The sequence below is a fragment of the Pseudorasbora parva genome, chromosome 13 (assembly GCF_024679245.1).
Source record: "Pseudorasbora parva isolate DD20220531a chromosome 13, ASM2467924v1, whole genome shotgun sequence".
Classification (NCBI taxonomy): Eukaryota; Metazoa; Chordata; class Actinopteri; order Cypriniformes; family Gobionidae; genus Pseudorasbora; species Pseudorasbora parva.
The window spans coordinates 33656353-33679071 of record NC_090184.1 but is presented as its reverse complement, the minus strand read 5'-3'; the positions used below and the strand labels follow the sequence as shown (position 1 = coordinate 33679071).

General features: G+C 37.2%; 1 protein-coding gene across 5 annotated transcripts in view; it reads right to left on the bottom strand.

Moving 5' to 3' along the window:
* prkcz (protein kinase C, zeta) overlaps nt 1-22719 on the bottom strand; it is a 149752-nt gene that overhangs the window by 15728 nt on the left and 111305 nt on the right. For all 5 annotated transcript variants that reach the window (XM_067414071.1, XM_067414073.1, XM_067414075.1 and 2 more), the window contains 3 exons: nt 19060-19139; nt 16255-16344; nt 2254-2369 (listed from right to left, as the gene is read on the bottom strand). In XM_067414071.1, the coding sequence (XP_067270172.1) occupies nt 2254-2369; nt 16255-16344; nt 19060-19139 (286 nt within the window). The remainder of the gene's footprint in view (nt 1-2253; nt 2370-16254; nt 16345-19059; nt 19140-22719) is intronic.

Here is a 22719-nt window from a genome sequence, read left to right as displayed (position 1 = left end):
GGCGATTCCGTTGTGTTGTGGCGATTCCGTTGTGTTGTGGTGATTCCGTTGTGTTGTGGTGATTCCGTTGTGTTGTGGTTTAATTTAGTACGGCTGCACTACTGGGCCACCGTACTAACCAGATGTGTCGCGATTAGATTCCAGCAAGAGCAATTTGTCTGTCCACACCAGGCATTATGTGATTAATCAGAACAGCCAATCCGAACAGCGTACATGCTAAAAGCGAGGTAAGTACATAGTCAAATTCATAAATATTACGTCATTTTAACCTTATTAAAATACATACTGAGTGACTGACAAACTTTGTCATAAAACACACTTGTTTCTTCATACTGAGATCACAGTTTAAACATTCTTGTTTCCTTTCATTTATTTTCAAGATCTGAGGTGAATTATCTATTGCCGGTTTTAATAAGGCTATACAAGTCACACAAAAGATTCAAACTCATATTAAAATCTTTTAACATTAAATAAAGCGCATGACCTGTGCCCAAGATTCTCATTGTCATACTTTGCATGTTGTTGTTCCAGCTCTAGGAGGTTAGGACAAAAACTGATTAACATTGAAAAGATGCAGCATGTGTCGCAGCATCACGTCGCATCTGGTTAGGGCACAGTGTTTAAATTTGAATTCAATGAAGTAGATTTTAAGACCAAACACAACAACAGAAAGATAAAAAGATAAAACAATATAATAATAGAATGACAGAACAATTAATAGAATGAATGATAAATAGAATGATAGATAAAATGAGAATGATATAACAATAAAATATAGATAGAATGATAGACAGAATGACAAATAGAACGATAGAATGATAGATAGAACAACATAATGATAGAACAATAGATAGAACAGAACGATAGAACAGAAAGATAGATAGTTAGAACAACAGAAGGACACAATAGATAATGATAGAACGGGAGAGCGATAGAATGATAGATAGAACAATAGAATGATCGATAGATACAACGATAGGATTTAATTCACACTCATGAACTGAAGAGGAGCTAATTCTTCACTTTTTAATTTTGAATAATAATAGCATCCGGTAAGCATCATATGTTTTGAATGCACAGCCCTCAGATTTTGATAACGGGATGAATTTCAGTCATGGTCCTAAACCACGTTGTTAATCAAAGATGCCGCCCTCTTTCTCAGCTGCATTTTTGGAGCTCCATTTAATGTAAATTGAAAACAGGAATCCCTTTTAGTAGCTTGAGGGCCGCCTGTCTCTATGGATCAAATCAGAATAACAAATTCAGCCAGATATAAAAGTCATTGTGAAGACCGGAGTCCCTCTCCAGAGAAATACGCCGCTACAGAACAATACGTCTCAAAGCCTGGCGTGATTGTCCTCGATGAAGAATGACTGGAATGTCTGAAGAATCTCTTGAGAGAAATGGGGTGAGACCTCAACAACTGCCCCAAATGTATTCAGACAAGCAATGAGCCAACCTACAATCCTCCACCATCAAATATTCGACTAGCCTCTTATTTTAGCACTTGTTTTAATCACAGCGGTATTCAAAAGGACCGAGTTTATGAATGAGTGACTGAAGAAAAGACTTGAAAGCTTAAAAGCCCCCCTAGAAACTCACTTCACACTGATTAAAGCCAGTTTCCACCTGAATGTATGGTTTTTAATGCCTCTCGGCATCAGGTTTTAGCCGTTTAAGAGCTGTTCTTTGTCCTCCCTTTCAATGTGGCCCTTTTCGGTGCACCTCATACTGTAAAGCAATCAGAAACTCCAGAGGGGATGTTTCCATATGACATCACCACCTCTTGACGATAGCCTCCAGATGGGTAAACCATTTCACTTCATCTCGCTCTCACTTCTGAAGGGGAATCTTAGACATAAACCTCACCATCCTGACCAGCAGAATCAAGCTGAGTGGAAACCCCCGTTATTAAACGCCTAAATCTTCTGCTGGTGCAGTCATGTAACTTTGAAGTCGTTAAATTATTACATAATCGCTCTCGAGATGGATTCCGCAGAAGTGACGACTGAGTTTAATTTTCATTAAAAAATTTGGACGATGTTAAGGTGTGTGAGGAGATGCCAGTTTGTCTTTTCATAATTCAAATTTGAATATATTTAACCAAACACGAGTCCAGTCGCATTAGCGTTTTTTAGAAACTGAACAGGTCTTTGAAAAACAGGTGGAGTGATTCTTCTGTCAAAGATCTTTACTGATCATTTGTGGTCATGAAATGCCCTTTGGCCAAGCATAACATTTTTCAATACTTACTCGTCGTCTGGTGTTAGCTGCACGGGTTCGTTTGTGAACTGCGTGTCAAAGTTGTCTAAACCGTAGTCGTCTGTCATTTGAGGTTTGAACGGGGGCATCACCTGCTTCTGTTCCAGCTAGAAGAGAAAAGTGAGAAAATGATCGATTAAAACACAATCCACTCCAGCACTACAATATCAAGAACTTTGATCAGATAAGACTATTTGATTATCTACTATGCCCCCCACCCCACCCACCCAAAAACACAAAAAAGAAATATATTAAGCTGCCTTGCTGTCTATACTGTCTACATTGCAGAGTCTACACATGTCCACTTCAATCCGAAAGCCTGAGGTCCGAGTGGGTTTGGGTCCTAAACTTCGACTTCAACAAGCATAGCCACAGACCAGTCAGGGTGCCCATGCTGACCCCTGTCCACTGCCGAAAGGGACAACAGTGAGCATGCAAGCATCAAAACTGGACCATGGAGCAATGGAAGAAGGCGGCCAGGGGCCTATTACACAAAAGGATAAGGGATTGAGCTGGGATATCTTGTCATGTAAACGTACCCTGAAGGCACACTCATGACAAGATCGATAACGATAAATAACTGTATATAAGCGGATAAATTGAGCCAGGATCACCTAGATATCCCGGCTTAATCCCTTATCCGAGTTTTGTGCAATAGGCACAAATAGTCTGATGAATTATGTTTTCTTTTACATCTTGTGCGTGGCTTACCTGGGGCACACATGGCACCAGGATAAACTATGGGAAGAAGGCAAGCCGGCCGAGGCATTTTGATGCTCTGGCCAATGTCACAATACGATCCGTTTTATTCTTAATGCTTCATGCATTCTTTTTTTTATCAACACTTGAGTTTCGTGAAAAAGCAACATTTTGAGAATGCCTGGATCAGATTCAGTGTGATGAGCAAAACAGTAGCTCGAGTCCATCATCACCCCAAAGCTTGCATAGTCCTAACCACTTCTGGGTTGACATTTCACTCTGTAACATTAGGCCGTTTTGATTTATATACTGTTTATAGTTGATGACCGCATTATTTTTCATATGCATCTGCTTACATATGAGAGCGCTCTTTTCAGCTTCTTTTTTTCCTGGGCATTTAACAAAATTGTATTATTTAAAACAATTCTATGAGCCCTGATCAAATGAAATCCCTGGCTCACACTGACCCGACAGTGGAAACATGGCTGTTTATGTTAAAGGTTCTTCCTTGTACTAAAGATGCCAATATAGAACCATTTTTAATAGTGTAGTCTGTTGTTATCATGTTGCTAAACTAAACACATGATACACTAATGGACTCAATGGATGGCATTTAGCCTTAGTGACCACCGCAACTTCTGGTGTGGCACAAAATTAAATCTTGAGAAAGTAGGCATGCATATAGTCTATAAGCATGGAAACAAAAATACAGGGGAACCAAGTACATTTGAAAGTAGAATTAAAGTTTTTATTGATACTTTTTGGTATTGAATGAAATACAAGAAATGTCTCGACTCGACCATCTTGGCAATGTCCAGGCAAAACTTATTTTTCAAAGCAGGACCAGATCACATGTGCCAATGTTTATGAGATTCCATAAATGGAACACTGTGACATACATGTTCAAGCAAAATCACAAAAAAGATAAAAGAAAGCAAGCCATTTTTGTTTGTGCTCTCAACGCCACTAGTATTCCATTACTCGCAGCATTAAAACCCTCAGAAACAAACCAATGGCCCTTGTGTGAGGGATACTTCAGTTTGTGTAAGATCTGAAGTACCTCAGAGTGTTTTTAATAAAAGAGAATAAGACAAAAAAGTGGAGATGGACAAGGAGAAAGAAGAAAGAAATGGTATTTTTTAGAAAACTGTATTTTTTGTAGACTGAGGTTTGATGTTAATAACTTGTCCGAACAGACCGATTCTATGGACGTCAACGCTAAGGTTTAGATAAGGGTTGTTTTCACGTTGGACTCTTTTTGCCTCACTAATGTTCTCTGTGTGTTTTGAGGACATGATCCTGCTGTGTTCCACTCCACGCCGATCTGCACAAACTGGAACAGATGGCCCCTCTTCTCTCCTTTCACTACTATCTCACTCTCTCTATTTAGTCTAATTCATGAGTCCAGATTAATGTCTCTTGTGTCGGTCTGTGAAATGGCCGCAAATAGATTTTTACATTTATTAAAGAATCTGTGGTCGGCAAAATACTTCTAAATAGTTTATATGCAGTTGCTAGGCCGTTGCTAAAGTGTGATCAAAGGTAAAAGAACCTGCCACGTCTCAACTTCCTATTTTCTTTTACTTTCCTAATAATTTTCTGTCATTCTTTGATATATGCACTACCGTTGAAAAGTTAGAAATATTCTTCTTTGTAAAGAAATTAATACTTTCATTCAGCAAAAACATATTAAATAGATCAAAAGTAAGACATTTATAATGATACAAGAAAATTCAATTTCAAATAAACGCTTTTATATTTTCTATTCAACAATGAATCCTGAAAAACAGTATCAAGGTTTGCACAAAATTATTAAGAAACAACTGTTTCACCATTGATGATAAAAAAATGATTGAATGATTTCTGAAGGATAATGTGACACTGAAGAAAATTCAGCCATCACAGGAATAAATTACAATTTAAAACGTATTCAAATAGAAAACAGCCATTTTAAATTTTAAAATGCATGAATGCAACCATGAGAGATTTCTTTCAAAAACTTTAGACCGGTAGTGTATGTCATCCTACTCTTTCCCAAGAGCAAAATATTCTGCCTTTGCATATGTGTGGACTGCAGTGTAATGGCAAAACAAACGTGGAGAGAGACATAACAGAGAGTTAAAGACGGTACACAGGGGAAAAAGAGATGTTAATTGGTGCCCAGCCGCCATGTGTGCGTGTTTTTATTCCCGAGGCCATTGACTCCAGAGAGGCAGGCGTGACGCAGTTGGCTGCAACCAGCCCGGAACATGCTAACGCTCGTCTCCGTAGCAGAAAACCAATTACACACGCACACCCATCCAGATGCACAGAGACTCTTCTCACTGACGCGTGGGAGGGGATTATTCCCACACAGCTCCTTCACTAGTTCTCGCTTCCCGCCGTTCTCAATCTCTCTGTCGGGGTCTGGCAGCATCCTCTCTGTGACAAAATGAACGTAAACTCGCTGGTAATCTGCTAGGAGGACATGGTGCTGATTGCAATTGGACACTATGGCTCCCTTGCATTAACACGTTTTATGTGATCGCATCACAATCGGATAGCACTTGATCACAGTGAAAGTGCCAGCGATGATCACAGACTTTTTTTTTCTTTTTTCAAGATTCTGGTCACCAGAGATGGATTTTAATCCCAAAAACAGGGGCAAAGTCTCATTCCAAACCTGTATGAGTTTCTTTTTTCTTTTGCAGAACACAAAACATTTTCAAGAATGTGTTTTTAGCCAATGGGTCAATGGCCACATTTCACCAAAAAAAGAAGGAGTGGAGAACAACAACAACAAAAAAACTATAACAACGCGTCTCTCACACATACACAGACATCTGCTATCACAGGAATGGATAATTAATATTAATAGATTGGGAAAAGCCAGTTGGAAAGCTGGCTGAAATAATAAAAATCACACACACACGCACGCACACACATAAAATCATTCTCTGATCCCTGTGACAGCGTGTCATGGCTGTTCTGTGTTCTAGAATAAAAGAGAAAAGCTTTCTTTCTATTCGCCACTTTAAAAAATAAAATGAAACCAGGTTTTTACAATGATTCATTTAATTGAGCTCATTTGAAAAACATGCTTTTAAGACTTAATCTTTTAAGACTAAACAATGACTGATTTACAGCTGTGTTGAGTCTCTCTACATACATTAGAAAAGACTTTGATTTCACTGCAGCTGTAGATAAGAAAACAGGAAATCCACATACAAGAGGATTATCTATGCTGGAGTACTGTGGCGTAGCCCTGAAAACCAGACACGTGTAGTGTGTGTATTGTATATAAAATAACACATGCCTAAACAAATGTTAAATGCTACACGTGACTTTATGATTAAGTTATGATTTTGTGCAATATGTATTACAATGTGCAAAGTGTCTAAATCTAAATCGTAATCTCAAATTTCCTTTTCTTCCACTTGAGGAAGTCACAAGCTAATTGAATGTCCTCTTACTGTACATGTGTATGTGAGCTGAGGAGCCTTTGATTCCCACTGTGAAGAGTGAGACTGACTCTCTCAGACTGACTGGATGTGTAGTGTTATCAACTACCCAAGGTTCAGATGGTTAATCCAGTTGGACTGGTAGATGCGGTGACTACACCATCCAGTTACAAAAAGCATTCAATCGTAGCTGTGTTTTTGATGAAAGGCTACGTTCATACTGTCAATATTTGGAATTGACAAATGACCAGGTTTGAGTCTTGAAAAATGTCTCTACATTTTTCTAATTTGAATTGGGTTTTTTTTAGTTACAAAGTACACTCACCTAAAGGATTATTAGGAACACCATAGTAATACTGTGTTTGACCCCCTTTCGCCTTTAGAACTTCCTTAATTCTACGTGGCATTGATTCAACAAGGTGCTGAAAGCATTCTTTAGAAATGTTGGCCCATATTGATAGGATAGCGTTTTGCAGTTGATGGAGATTTGTGGGATGCACATCCAGGGCACAAAGCTCCCGTTCCACCACATCCCAAAGATGCTCTATTGGGTTGAGATCTGGTGACTGTGGGGGCCTGTGGAGTAAACTCATTGTCATGTTCAAGAAACCAATTTGAAATGATTAGAGCTTTGTGACATGGTGCATTATCCTGCTAGAAGTAGCCATCAGAGGATTGGTACATGGTGGTCATAAAGGGATGGACATGGTCAGAGACAATGCTCAGGTAGGCCGTGGCATTTAATCAATGACCAATTGGCACTAAGGGGCCTAAAGTGTGCCAAGAAAACATCCCCCACACCATTACACCACCACCACCAGCCTGCACAGTGATAACAAGACATGATGGATCCATGTTCTCATTCTGTTTACGCCAAATTCTGACTCTACCATCTGAATGTCTCAACAGAAATCGAGACTCATCAGACCAGGCAACATTTTTCCAGTCTTCAACTGTTCAATTTTGGTGAGCTCGTGCAAATTGTAGCCTCTTTTTCCTATTTGTAGTATAGATGAGTGGTACCCGGTGGGGTGCTCTGCTGTTGTAGCCCATCCGTCTCAAGGTTGTGCGTGTTGTGGCTTCACAAATACTTTGCTGCATACCTCGGTTGTAACGAGTGGTTATTTCAGTCAAAGTTGCTCTTCTATGAGCTTGAATCAGTCGGCCCATTCTCCTCTGACCTCTAGCATCAACAAGGCATTTTTGCCCACAGGACTGCTGCATACTGGATGTTTTTCCCTTTTCACACCATTCTTTGTAAACCCTAGAAATGGTTGTGCGTGAAAATCCCAGTAACTAAGCAGACTGTGAAATACTCAGACCGGCCCGTCTGGCACCAACAACCATGCAACGCTCAAAAAGGCTTTAATGGCCTTTCTTTCCCATTCTGACATTCAGTTTGGAGTTCAGGAGATTCTCTTGACCAGGACCACACCCCTAAATGCATTGAAGCAACTGCCATGTGATTGGTTGATTAGATAATTGCAATATCTTGCAATAAACTTTTGCACTTTGAGATACTTTGGAATGAAAAGTGCGTTATAAATTAAATCTATTATTATTATTATTATTAATGATAAATTGAACAGGTGTTCCTTATAATCCTTTAGGTGAGTTTATATTAGAAGTATTTCCAAGTTTAAATAATAAAAAAAAAAGTTAAACTTTAACAAAAGGTTTTAAAGGGTTAGTTCATCCATTATTGACTCACCCTAATGTTGTTCCACACCCGTAAGCATATTGATTCATGATTCTGAATCATGAATCAATATGCTGATTCATAACCGTTTGAATCTTTATTTGAGGATTGAAAACAAACCGGAAGAGAAGACAATGCTGAATAAAGACATAGATTTTGTTTAATTAGAAGAGATTCTAATTAACCAACTGATGTCACATATGGACTACTTTGATTATGTGTTTATTACCTTTCTGGACATGGACAGCATACATTTACATACGCTGTCAAACTAAATATAAAATATCTTAAACTGTGTTCAGAAGATGATCGGAGGTCTTACGGGTGTGGAACGACATAAGGGTGAGTCATTAATGACATAAATTTCATTTTTGGGTGAACTAACCCTTTAAATCCTAATCTCATTTGGACCTTACTGTACAGTGTACATTTTATGTTGCCGAATGGGTTGTAAAATTTAAACTGGTCTCAAAAATCATTGAGAACAGAGAACATTAATACCAGTTTCTCCCCACTCGAGGATTTACGTGCACAAAATCCAAACCTCTCGGGTCTCAAGACATCTAAGGTCTCAGATATGGACTTCCTGCGCAGCCTCCCCTGCTAAATCTGTCTTTCCCCGCTGGCATCACAGAGAGTGAGAGTTCTGCTGCGTCTCCCCTCCAGGGCCCACACTGTAGACGGTGTGAAGAGGATCTGTCTGAGCGGAGAGAAGCTTTTACACCAGCCGCACCGTTCATTCTGTCTCTCTCCCCGTCCCACTCGCTCCGTCTACCCCCTGCTTTCTCATTCAGCTCGCTTTCTATCGCTTTGTCTCTCACCGTCTCAGTCCGCCTCCCTCTTCTCATTCATCTTTCTCTCCTTTTCTCACTCTCTCCCACTTTGTGTCTCACTGTCTAAAATCATTTCCCTCTCCTCATTCAAGCCTTTCTCACTCCATCTTTTGCAATCTGCCACACACCGTCTCTTTCACTCCCTCTGTCTCTCACTGTCTAAATCACAGTCCCTAAACGAACACTGAAGCTTCTCTCATTTCCCTTATCTTCACTCTGGGACTTTTTTCTGTAATTCCTATTTCCATGTTCTTTCTCGCTGGCATTTTCAAAATAGTCATAACACTCTCCATAAGCTATATGAGTCTTCAAAGACAGGCACTCATTTCACCAAATTTTTATGAAAACTTAAAGATTTTCTCTTAAGAATTTTGAAAGTTTAACAATGATATATGTTAACCTCCCCTTCTATTTCTATTTTCTTCAATAAAACAATTATGAATATTGTCATTTCTGTTTATGTTTTAATAATTATTTTGTATATATTTGCTGACTGAGGCAGATTTTTATTTATTAATTTTGTAATGATTTTTCTTCTCTTTGTGTGTAAATGTGTCTTTTTTTGTTGTCCTTTCGTTGGTTACTGTTTTCTGCTTTTGTGTTTTGTTAATAGAACTTAAAAACTTTAAATACAATTAATAAAAAATAAAAAAACACACACATTTAGAAAATGTTTGTTATATGAAGGTCACCTTTAACGGTTTTAGGAACTTTCCTTCATCCTTTACAAAAGTAGCTAAAATAAATTCCAATTTTGTTAGAAATGTTGTTTTAATTTCATTAATATATATAATAGATATATATATATATATATATATATATCTCAAATATTAATAATATAGAATTAATATAAAGTATTAATATAATTTTTAATCATCTATTAATTACATTCTTAAAACGGTAATTGTTTAACTTAACCGTTAGTAATTTTAAATAAACTAAATATCATTTATTTAATAAAATCAGTTCAATAATAAATGATTTAATACACTTTAATAATAAATATTTAAATATAAACTGTGAAAATGTAAAAATATCAATTGTAAACTCTCAGTTGTGGCGTAATTTCCATGACCAAAAAATTTGCCCCAATAAGGTTTTTTTTTTAATCATCGTGTACTATTGTCCATACTTGGTAATGAATTTTGACATGAAATGTATAGAAAATGAAGGTATAGAATATTTTAATGCTGTAATTTTGTCAAATTGTGCAAGCAAATGTGAAAATATAATTTAATTGTCTGTGTAGGATAAATAAAAAGCTAGCTATGAAATTAGCCTTTGCAAAACAATTAATTTGCTAATGTTTGATGTTGTTTCCACCACAGAATGTTATTCTATATATAACTTCAAATGTGGTGGAAGAGACATATTTTGTTGGTTCAGAAAAAAATTACAGGATTGTCTTGTGCAAAAAAGGCAAATTTTACTCATAGCTGAACAAACACCCATATATAATGATATGTACTGATATAATAAATAAACTTCTTTGACATCTGGTAAAGCTAAAAAGCACGTGTTAATCATCACAAAAAAAGGCGCCAGAAACACGAGTGCGATCAATCATCAAAAGAAAGATGAAAAGAAATATTTCCGAAATGGCAATTGCAGCTTTTATTTAAAAGGTCAAGCTAAAATACATATCACACGGTTAAAAAAGCACAGCAGTGAAAATATCCACTTGAGACGGGTATATCAGTGTAGACTCGGAAATAGTTTAGACAGGCTACGTGCTTTCAGTTGAACATCAAATCAATGTCTTCATTCATTCATGAGCAATTAACAACAAGTGTAGCGCAACCCCGTTCATTAGAGGAGCTCAGGGGCTTGTGTGCGAGTCTGTGTGTCCAAACTCATCCATTACGCTGGTAAAGTGGCGGAAAATCCCAGCAACTGAAGCATGCTGCGTTAGTGACAGAACTCTAGAGCACAAAATTTCCCAGAGCGCAACATTTCCTTTCCACGTTGCCGAACTTCTGAGAGCACATCAGGATATACACGGTGGACACGACCAGCCAGCACTAACTGCAATTACAGCTAACAAAATGCAACAGACTGCAGCTGAACGCCTGGCTGAGGACTCAGTTATGTGAAGATGTACAGTGCAAGTACAGTGTCTCTGAGGCAAGTATGAGATGATATAGTGGGGGAAAAATGTATTTGCTGCCTCTGCAGTTTTTATGACCCAGACTGAATCTGCAAGCTGTTTTCATATTCTGTTTTCAGATTCTGATACTGATTTGTAGAATTCAAAAGACACACAAAGAAAAATGTCAACTTTCTTAAAGTCGTGATTTGACGCAAGTCATTATTGACATTGACAAATTATGGATTCATTAATTAAAAAATGTAGGGTGGAGTCTCCCTACTTGTCTCAATCCCTTGGTTGTTGATTAGAGGAAGACAGATTTGAGAGCTTGCAGTGGATTGTAAGAAAGGGACAAATAAATTATTGGAGATGTCCAGCATATGTGAACAGAAAATAATTTAAATGGAAAATTTAGTTTTAACATTTTCAGAAAAATTAAAAATGAAGCAGATGCATGGTTAAATAGTTAAATCATTCATCAATAACATGCATTTAAAAAGATACTTTCCATTTCATGCTGACTATTTAAACAAAAACTAAAGATTTTGTGACACATCAGATAGATGTTGTCAAAAGTTTTGGGATGCTTCCCTTTACATCCACAAGACCTTTAATGACATCCCATTCATTTAATATGGAGTTGGCATTTCCTTTGGGTATAAAAAGGCTTTCCAAGGTTTAGGAGTGTGTTTATGGGATTTTTTGACCATTCTTCTAGAAGCGCATTTGTGAGGTCAGGCACTGATGTTGGATGAGAAGGCCTGGCTCGCAGTCTCTGCTCTAATTCATCCCAAAGGTGATCTATCAGGCTGAGGTCAGGACTCTGTGCCGGCCAGTCAGGTTCCTCCACACCAAACTCGCTCATCCATGTCTTTATTGACTGTGCACTGGTGTTCCCACAAAGTTGGGAGCATGAAATTGTCAAAAATGTCTTGGTATGCTGGAGCATTAAGCATACTCCTTTCACTGGAACTAAGGGGCCAAGCCCAACCCATAAAAAAACAACAACAACACACCATAATCCCCCCTCCACAAACTTTACTCTTGGCACAATGCAGTCAGGCAAGTACCGCTCTCCTGGCAACCGCCAAACCCAGACTCATCCATGAGATTACCAAACGGTAAAGCATGATTCGTGAGGGAACACGTCTCCACTGCTCTAGAGTTTAGTGGTTGCTTGCTTCACACCACTGCATCCCACGCTTTGCATTGCACTTGATGATGAAAGGCCTGGATGCAGCTGCTCGGCCATGGAAACCCATTCATAAAGCTCTCTATGCACTGTTCTTGAGCGAATCTGAAGGCCACACGAAGTTTGGAGGTCTGTAGCTTTTCACTCTGCAGAAAGTTGGTGACTCCTCCTCAGTATGCGCTGACCCCGCTCTGTGATTTTACATTGCCTACCACTTCGTAGCTGAGTTGCTGTTGTTCCCAAATGCTTCCACATTTGTTATAATACCACTAACAGTTGTCCGTGGAATATTTAGTAGTGATAATTTCTGAATTCATTGAGTTTCTGAGAGTGACTCATTCATTCACAAATGTTTGTAGAAGCGTTTGCATGTCTAGGCGCTTGTTTTTATACACCTGTGACCAACGAAGTGTTTGAAACACCTGAATTCAATTATTTGTAGGGGTGTCCAAATACTTTTGGCAATATAGTGTATATAATATATAATGATCTATAATCTATAATAAAGCGATGAATGTTTTTGTTTTGTCAACTTTTGTGGTATCTAAAACATTTTAAATCCCTGTTGAGACATACAGTCTTGTTCAAAATAATAGCAGTACAATGTGACTAACCAGAATAATCAAGGTTTTTCGTATATTTGTTATTGCTACGTGGCAAACAAGTTACCAGTAGGTTCAGTAGATTCTCAGAAAACAAATGAGACCCAGCATTCATGATATGCACGCTCTTAAGGCTGTGCAATTGGGCAATTAGTTGAATTAGTTGAAAGGGGTGTGTTCAAAAAAATAGCAGTGTGGCATTCAATCACTGAGGTCATCAATTTTGTGAAGAAACAGGTGTGAATCAGGTGGCCCCTATTTAAGGATGAATCAAACACTTGTTGAACATGCATTTGAAAGCTGAGGAAAATGGGTCGTTCAAGACATTGTTCAGAAGAACAGCGTACTTTGATTAAAAAGTTGATTAGAGAGGGGAAAACCTATAAAGAGGTGCAAAAAATGATAGGCTGTTCAGCTAAAATGATCTCCAATGCCTTAAAATGGAGAGCAAAACCAGAGAGACGTGGAAGAAAACGGAAGACAACCATCAAAATGGATAGAAGAATAACCAGAATGGCAAAGGCTCAGCCAATGATCACCTCCAGGATGATCAAAGACAGTCTGGAGTTACCTGTAAGTACTGTGACAGTTAGAAGACGTCTGTGTGAAGCTAATCTATTTTCAAGAATCCCCGCAAAGTCCCTCTGTTAAAAAAAAGGCATGTGCAGAAGAGGTTACAATTTGCCAAAGAACACATCAACTGGCCTAAAGAGAAATGGAGGAACATTTTGTGGACTGATGAGAGTAAAATTGTTCTTTTTGGGTCCAAGGGCCACAGGCAGTTTGTGAGACGACCCCCAAACTCTGAATTCAAGCCACAGTACACAGTGAAGACAGTGAAGCATGGAGGTGCAAGCATCATGATATGGGCATGTTTCTCCTACTATGGTGTTGGGCCTATTTATCGCATACCAGGGATCATGGATCAGTTTGCATATGTTAAAATACTTGAAGAGGTCATGTTGCCCTATGCTGAAGAGGACATGCCCTTGAAACGGTTGTTTCAACAAGACAATGACCCAAAACACACTAGTAAACGGGCAAAGTCTTGGTTCCAAACCAACAAAATTAATGTTATGGAGTGGCCAGCCCAATCTCCAGACCTTAATCCAATTGAGAACTTCAATTCAACTAATTGCCCAATTGCACAGCCTTAAGAGCGTGCATATCATGAATGCTGGGTCTTGTTTGTTTTCTGACAATCTACTGAACCTACCGGTAACTTGTTTGCCACGTAGCAATACAAAAAATACTAAAAACCTTGATTATTCTGGTTAGTCACATTGTACTGCTATTATTTTGAACAAGACTGTATATACTTTATGCTTAAGCATATAAAGAATACCTTTAAAACCGCCATGCTTTTGTTTCAACTTCCTTTGGAAAGGTTCAAGCCTTAATTAGACACAATTCCAATTTGCATCCTGAAGAAATTCCAAATCAACATGAAATGGTGTTCCCATTTTACTTCTCTAACGTTTATCGTAGACAGGACATGGTTTTATCCACCCATTTATAAACTGATGGCAACATGAAAAGGGGCATTACAGACCAGAATGGAGCCAGGTAATTATGTTACAAATATAGGCCTATATTACAAAGATAAGCATTTTTCTTTGGAACAACATGTACATGGATTTAGAAACCAAACATGGTCAATTTCGTTTTTTTTAAACAACGATATGATTCTATGAATGACGAGAGTGCAAATTCTATGGAAATCCAAAACATTTTCTTCAACAGGTGTTGATTCTGTGTGGGACTCTATTAACTAAACTCATTCTTTTCATCTCTCTCTCGTTACTTCTCTATCTACCTATTTGTCTTTCTCTGTATTGCACCCAAAATCCTCTTACACATACTAATTTGTTCATTACACACACACATACACACGCTCTCCGCAATTCCTGAATATTGAATGCTCTCTCACTGACTTTCATGTTTCAGCATTGTGTGCATCATTTATACCAGACCAATTAACATCCCCCCTTAAACCATGTGCCGCTTCAGCAAAAGCTAAATCTCATTTGATATTCTCTTTCATTTCTGCTGCTTGTACGGAGGAAAACACCCACCTATCAATGACCACCACACTACATCCTCCCTTCCAAAAGTGTAGTTCATGAACAACTCATTGAGGTTGAAAGAGCTGCTGTAATCCTTAAACAGTCTAAAATAAAAGCATTTTCTATTTTTGTTGTTGAAGCTGATTTGATCTAGGGTCAGTACTTTATATTTATATTTAATTTACATTGCAACTTATATTTTTTAATTGCCCCTATTTTGTTTTTTTTTAAAGGTCTCAAAACTTCTACAATAGGTTTACATGCATCCAAACGTCAAAAAACACTTTCATTTTCTCACAATTTGTATTGCAGCATTACCGCTTTTTTCAAAACGGTTTGATAAATAATAAATCTCTCTAAACCCTTCCTTTTCAAAAGCCTACTCTGCTCTGATTGGTCAGATGGCCCAGTCTGTTGTGATTGGTCTACCAAATACAGCACATGTATCTAAATTTCAACTCCGGATGCTTCCTCAGCACATTTATACACAGTGATCCGAACAGTAATGATGGCGTCGCTCAAATAACTTTTTTTCAAGCTTTTTGACATGTCGACAACACAAAGCAAGCTCTTTCAGGCTTCAGCTACAACTGCAGTGTTTGAGGGTGGGCGTTGGGTGGGCTAAAGTAGACGTTGTTCGCTGGAAGCCAATGAAGACCATAGGCTGGAATTATGCAAGTTTGTTACAAACCTACATAGGTCTTTTGTATGGCAACAATTTGTTGACAATAACTACATTTATTGTGCACTTTGATCTTCAAAACTTTTTAGTTATTATTTTTAGTGATTATCGGGGTTCAAGCGCTTAAAGGCCTTTAAGCTTACACGTAAAAAGGTATTATGCTTTATTCAGCAAGCATAGATCATAAACGGAAAATATCATTAACGGCCACCACAGGCAGTTTACTGCGCCAGTTCAAGCGCCAGTTAAGTTTCCTTCTTTATAATCATGGAAAGAATAATTGATAATTATTGACAATCAGACTCCAGAGAATCTTGCTGCAATGGTTTGGTTGTGATCGGGCTAAAAACCTAGGACTAGTTGGCAAAAGTAGGTTTTTCAAAACTCAAATGTGTCACAAAATCTTTATCAAAAACCTAACGGTTTGAATGAATGATTTCATTCATGAATGATTTTGTACGGCGTGAGTACTACCAGCCCTCAAAGTTTCAAGTCTCTACTACTTATGGTTTGGTCTGCCCGATCACTTTAAGGGGAGATGCTGATCCTTGGAAATTTTAACAATTACAATAGGGTTTCAGCGCTATGCATTTGATCCCCTAAATATCAGAGCCAGCCAAGCAACAGATGTCTCTGAATATCATTTTACCGTTTTGGTCTCCATATATTAAAAAGTGACAAAGAGCCTACCTGGTCCCAGTCTATGCTTCTGAAGAACGTATGAGCCTTGATGTCTGTGAATCCGGTCTGAACTTGGCATCCCAGCCTCTCTTTCGGGTCCTGAACAGAACACACACCCAATTAATGACACATCTAACAAAAGCCAGATCTGGTGTGGAGAACTTCAAAAACATTAAACTTCATTTCAGGAGAGCGGAGTTTAACCCAAAACACATTCACTAGTGCATACGTTATCTTGTGCTCTGAGATGTGGATTCGGGGGTCTTGGAATGACTCTTTGCACTGATCTACGCTCATTTAATCCCAATGAATCAGGCAGTGGCTAAGAGGGCTGATAACATTGATTACAGGCTGCTGTTGAGTTTGAGGAACCCCAGAGCTTCAATAAACGCAATTTGTCTCGACGATTAAAGGAAAACGCTTCATTATTCATAGATTTAATCAACTGACACACACAGGCACACAAAAAGAAGAGTGCACACTCTAAAAAGATCAGTTTCATCTGGAGGACGATGACCCTCCTAATTATAGCACATATATTTGTTCCATCAGAGGCAAGCTGTACGCATGTTTGTGTAGAGTTGAGACCATTGCTTATAAAACTCAGTGTGCAATGTTCATGAATTATGCCATTTTTCTTCACTATCCGCCTGTTTGTTTCTCATCTATGTTTTCTTGTCTAATGGAGCGTAACTGATCACATTTAGTGGATAGCATAAAAAGAAGAAAATACTTATATTACGTAAAGAATTTAAGATGTAATTAAATCCGTCTGGCTTTGCTCATTACAAAATACCAGCACTGTCTTTTGTAGTTTTTATTATAAATTAATTATGTTATTTAATAATATACAAATATAATAAAATTACAACAATACAAAATATATTACATACTGACATTCTATACAATCTATGACTGGATGATTATTGCTGTGATTATTGTTTCATGTTAAATGTTTTGCAAAAGTTCCAACTGATGGAGTGTGTAGCTTTTTATTTCTTTAAACAACCATGTAGGAAGACACATCACGGCCATATTCCAGGATGACAATATCACGATTCCTCAGGCCCAAACTGTGGAAGAATAATTTTCACACATGAATTGGCACTTCTGAATCCAGACCTTAAATTGATTGAAAGTCTTTGGGAAGTGCTGGAGGAGACTTTACAGAGTCTTGACCAAAAACGTATGCAAGACTTTTAAAGAATGAAATACTGTCTTGTCTCAGTTGATATTGTGGCTCTATATATGGTCAGAAACTTGCATCTGACATCATATTATTAACATTTAGAGGTGTAATGATACCCTCAGGATACAATATTATTGCGATATTCCAAGACATACAGCTCTGGAAAAAATTAAGAGACCACTTTAGATTGAGGAATCAATCTAAAGTGATCTCTTTATTTTTTCCAGAGCTGTATGGTAAAAATGAAATAAAAAGTGTACTGTCCATTAAAATCTTAAATTTGTTATTACATCGAGGTTGGAAATGAATACGCTTGGACTTGATGCTGGTAACACATTGCACAGGACAATGGTGACACCTGAATAAAAATATTCATGATTCTGAAACGCTGAAAATACAGAATTATTTTAGACGAATATGCACTCTTTCACTGACTAGATATATTTAAAATAATGTACACTGTAAAAAAATATTTAGAAAAAAAAGTTAACTGGTTGCCTTAAAATTTTGAGTTCATTGAAATTAAAATTTTGAGTTAATCCAATGGACATTTTTTGAGATTCAACAACCTTTATTAAAATATTATTAAAAGATTTTGTAAGCATATTGGGTAATTGTGTGTGTTTTATTTGTGATGACGCAGTGAAACATGCCAAATAGATTTATCAAATTTTTTATGTGGTTCAGATACAATAATATTTTGAGTTTCTATTTATTAAACAAATTTATTAAACAAAATTTCCTTCATTGTATCAACTCAAATTTTTAATTTCAATAAACTCAAAATTTTAAGGCAACCAGGTTACTTACTTTTTAAAGTCAAACCAACAAAAACCAACCAAATTTTTTTTACAGTGTAGGCCACTTTTTTCTCTTAACATAATTGACATCATCGAATATTCCAAATATCTTCCAAATATTGCCCCATTGCATTATTATACATTATATTCAACATTTTATATAGTAGTTTATTGTATTACAGCAACTAAAACTCACAGCAAAAAAAAAATTGATTGAAAGTCTTTGGGATGTGCTGGAGGAGACTTTACAGAGTGCTGGACTCTTACATTGTCAATACAAGATCTTGACCAAAAACGTATGCAAGTCTTGATGGAAATAACACCACAACATTTATTTACATCAAGCGTTCCACTGACCTAACTGACAGAATTTTTGAAATATTTAAACAAAATATATTACTTCAAGTACTTCAAATATAAATGTATTTAGATTGATGCTATAGCTAATGTTATTAAGTTGCTGTCATTGAATTCAGTACAGTTTAAATGAAGTTGAAATCACACTGACTTACAATATGGCTTCAATAGAAGCATGACCTCGGAGTTCATTAAATGTTTTCACAGAACACTTTTATCACAGCACGGTACAGTACATTCAAGGTTTTGGGAAACCCTTAACCTTGGTGTTGCTACAAGCACTATTAGTTTATTCAATAACACTAATAATAGAATCTTGCTGAATAGGCTTTTTACTTCATTAATCTCAGGCTCATTTGTTTGTTCTGTATATCCTCTTTTTCTCATCTCCTTGTGTTTTACAAAAACATGACAGCTGTATTGCACTCTGCAGTGTTCTTTCACGTAGCAAGTACATTCTGTTCTCACCTTGTTCAGAAAACCTTTCAGCACACTCGCAGCCTTAACAGACAATGACCTGGGAATCCGTATTGGCTTCTCCAAAATTACTGAAAGAGAGAGGGGGGAAAAAGAAAGACAGAAGATAAAAGAGTATGAGTCATTCTTGCAGAGTATGCCCGCCGTGTTGTGCGGCAGTGTTAGAGAGAGACAGGCTTTAAACCCACACACACAAAATCTCTCGCTCATACACCCACACACTACAGACGCCTGAATAAGCCCTTCGATATTCAATCAAAGACTCAAAAGATTCCTCCCCGCTCCGTGTTTATTTCTGTAAATTCATAAAATTCTGCCGCGGTGTTAAGTGGATTTAAAATACCCCACAAAAGTAAAAAATGTCTTTTTAATACGTCTCATCCCTGCATTTTTGGATTTCTTTTACAGTTGCGTATCTTGGGCAACAGTCCAGAAGTAAAGCCTGTTAAATTTCATCTCTCTCTCAAAGACCGAGTGCAGACGAGCGTTTATCTTTCCTCTCTCTGAATGCCACATCCCCTGTTTGTTTTCTTTTCCGAATGAAAAGCTAAAGGGATTTAGGTCTTGCTGGGGCTCTGCCCTGCTGCTGTGACGCGGTTTGGACGGCGGCCCGAAAGCGGCTAAAGTGTTGGCTCGGCGGTGGCAGCATCTGCCCTGCTCCTGGGTGGGCGGCGGAGCGCCGGCAGGGGAGGCCGTGTAGGGCCGGGGAGAGGTTGGACTGGGACGATGCTGCAGCATATGGATGAACTGAGGTTTGGATCGGGGGAATGGAGTTCCGGTTGTGGACAGAGATCCAGGTTCATGTTGTGTTTGTCTATATGAACGAGAGTGATCCAGGAGCACGCTGCCCTCACGGCTGGAGCACTAGAGAACAGACAGGGAAGCAGATGACCACACACTCTCTGCTCTGGAGATGGAAAGGGGGGGATGAAAGAATGTCTCATAAAGGAATGGCACAAATGCTAGGAAGGGTGCAGAAATATATATGAACATATCATCGCTGTCAGACGGAAACATTGTATCTACAAAAACACCACTTTTCAGGAAATGAAACAAAATATTATTTTTTATTAAATAATTAAATACTGTCTTGTCTCAGTTAATATTGTGGCTCTATATATATATGGTCAGAAACTTACATTTAGAGGTGTAATGATACCCTCAGGATACAATATTATTGCGATATTCCAAGACATACAGCTCCGGATAAAATTAAGAGACCACTTTAAATTGAGAAATCAATCTAAAGTGATCTCTTTATTTTTTCCAGAGCTGTATGATAAAAATGAAATAAAAAGTGAACTGTCCATTAAAATGCTAAATTTGTTATTACATCGAGGTTGGAAATGAATACGCTTGGACTTGATGCCGGTAACACATTGCACAGGACAATGGTGACACCTGAATAAAAATATTCATGATTCTGAAACGCTGAAAATACAGAATTATTTTAGACGAATATGCACTCTTTCACTGACTAAATATATTTAAAATAATGTAGACCACTTTTTACTCGTTACATAACATTGACATCATCAAATATTCCAAATATTTTACAAATTTTCCTCTATTGCATTATTATACATTATATTCAACATTTTATATAGTAGTTTATTGTAGTACAGCAACTAAAACTCACAGAAAAAGAAAAACACAGACATTTACATTTAGGGTGAGCTATACACAATACAGATGGTCACTATCCACATACATCTTGTTGCATTTTTTGCATTGTGATATATTGTTACACCCCTACATTTTACCAAAATCAAACTCCGGAATTATGTGTTTTGTCCGTCATTAGAACGGCCACATTTGTAGCCATTTGTGTTTTCATCAACTGACATGTTAAATTTACCGTAGCTATGTGGGTGCTTAGTTTTTTTCTGTCATTTGACCAAAATCTCATGTTTTCACAAATGAAGAGCCCCATAGACTGTTTAAGACTGTATTGGCTATGACTCGATGGCAAATGCTAGACTGAGACACTTTTTTTACACTTTTCAAAATTCAAGTACATAAAACATTAGTCTTTATGTATATATAAGCTTGTTCATGTTTGTTCAAAGTGCATTAACTAATCTTAACAAATAAAACTTTTGATTTTAAGAATGTATTAGTGAAGGTTGTTAACTAAACTAGTTAACTGATGTTAACTAATACAAATCTTATTGTACAGTGTTACCCAAAACATATATTTCAAATAAATGCTGTTCTTTTTAACTTTCTATTCATCAAATATAAATGCAACCTTGGCAAGCATAAGAGACTTCTTCCAAAAATATAAAAAAATCTTACCAATCCCAAACTTTTGAATGAGGGTTTAATTCCCATGTTTTGGTATATTAAAAGTGTGCGGGAAATAACTGGACCATTACCAGACCTGATCATAAAATCTAATTTCATACAGCATGCCAAGAGTGTTACACCCACAGTAAATCATTTTAACTCACTTTATCTCAAATAAGAGAACATGTCTAAGTAACAAATGACACTGGTTTAACTCTTTAAATTGCTTCATTTTTACTAATTGTTTTAGCTGTGATGTATAATTTAATATAAAGGAAATGTCAAAGAGGGTTTTAATTCATTTTAAACACTTAAACACTTTAATTATTTAAAATGAATTGTATGGTTTTATGTAAATATATAGATGAATATTAATCTTCAACTAGAAATTCTAATGAAATCATGATCATTATATACTCAGTCTTCCAGTTCAGTAATTCAAGTTTTAATTTAGCCAAACTTTATTGACTGAACAGAAAGATTGATAGCAAAATGTCATTCATGTTTTTCACTTATAACCAACCAAATTAAACGTGGAAAAAAGTGAATCTTTTTCTCATGCAGAGAGAGCCTGAGCATGTGCTCAATAAGTGTCATCACTTTAGCTTGTGATTTGTGAAGAAATTTAGGGAAGAAATATGAAGAAATGACAGAGAGGGGGTTGGAAAATGGTCATGTAGAACAAGAAGAATGGTCATGTAAGTATCCTTGACAGGATTTTGTCAAAAATAGTGAAGACGAGATGAAAACATATTTAAATTAAACAATTTTAAATTAAACTACATTGTTAACAAAATTAAGCATTTACCACAATCGAACATACCATCTAAAATTTGGTTAAAAAAGATTAAGGGTGTTCACACTTGTGGCTCGGTTCTCTTGGATCTTTTAGAAAACCATCCATTTAGTCCGGGTTCACTTAGCATTGACACTTTCATTTTTAAAACCTAACCTAAGGATACACACCAAAAAAATAATTTTATGACATATTTTTTGCGATGAAAATTGTCGAACACCCACAAGTTCTGGGCTAAATGTACTCGCTGTATGTGCATATGATGGTATATGATGGAGCTGACAACTCCTGAAGAGCTTATAAAATGTGTAAAGGAGTCAAAACAGCAGGAGAAATCTTAATAACCTTATGTCCTGTTTTTGATTTGTTGGTCTTTTGGTCCGTTTTGCATTTATATTTCCTTCGTACCGCACCAGATTTAGTTGGGAAGCAGGCCAAGATCCATTTCTTAGCTGTCTTGGTCCACTTGTTTGGTGAACACCAGGGTTTGGGTGGTAGTGTTCACACTTATTAAACTGAACCGCACGAACAGAGCAATCGCACCAGGATTCGTTTAAATCTTACCA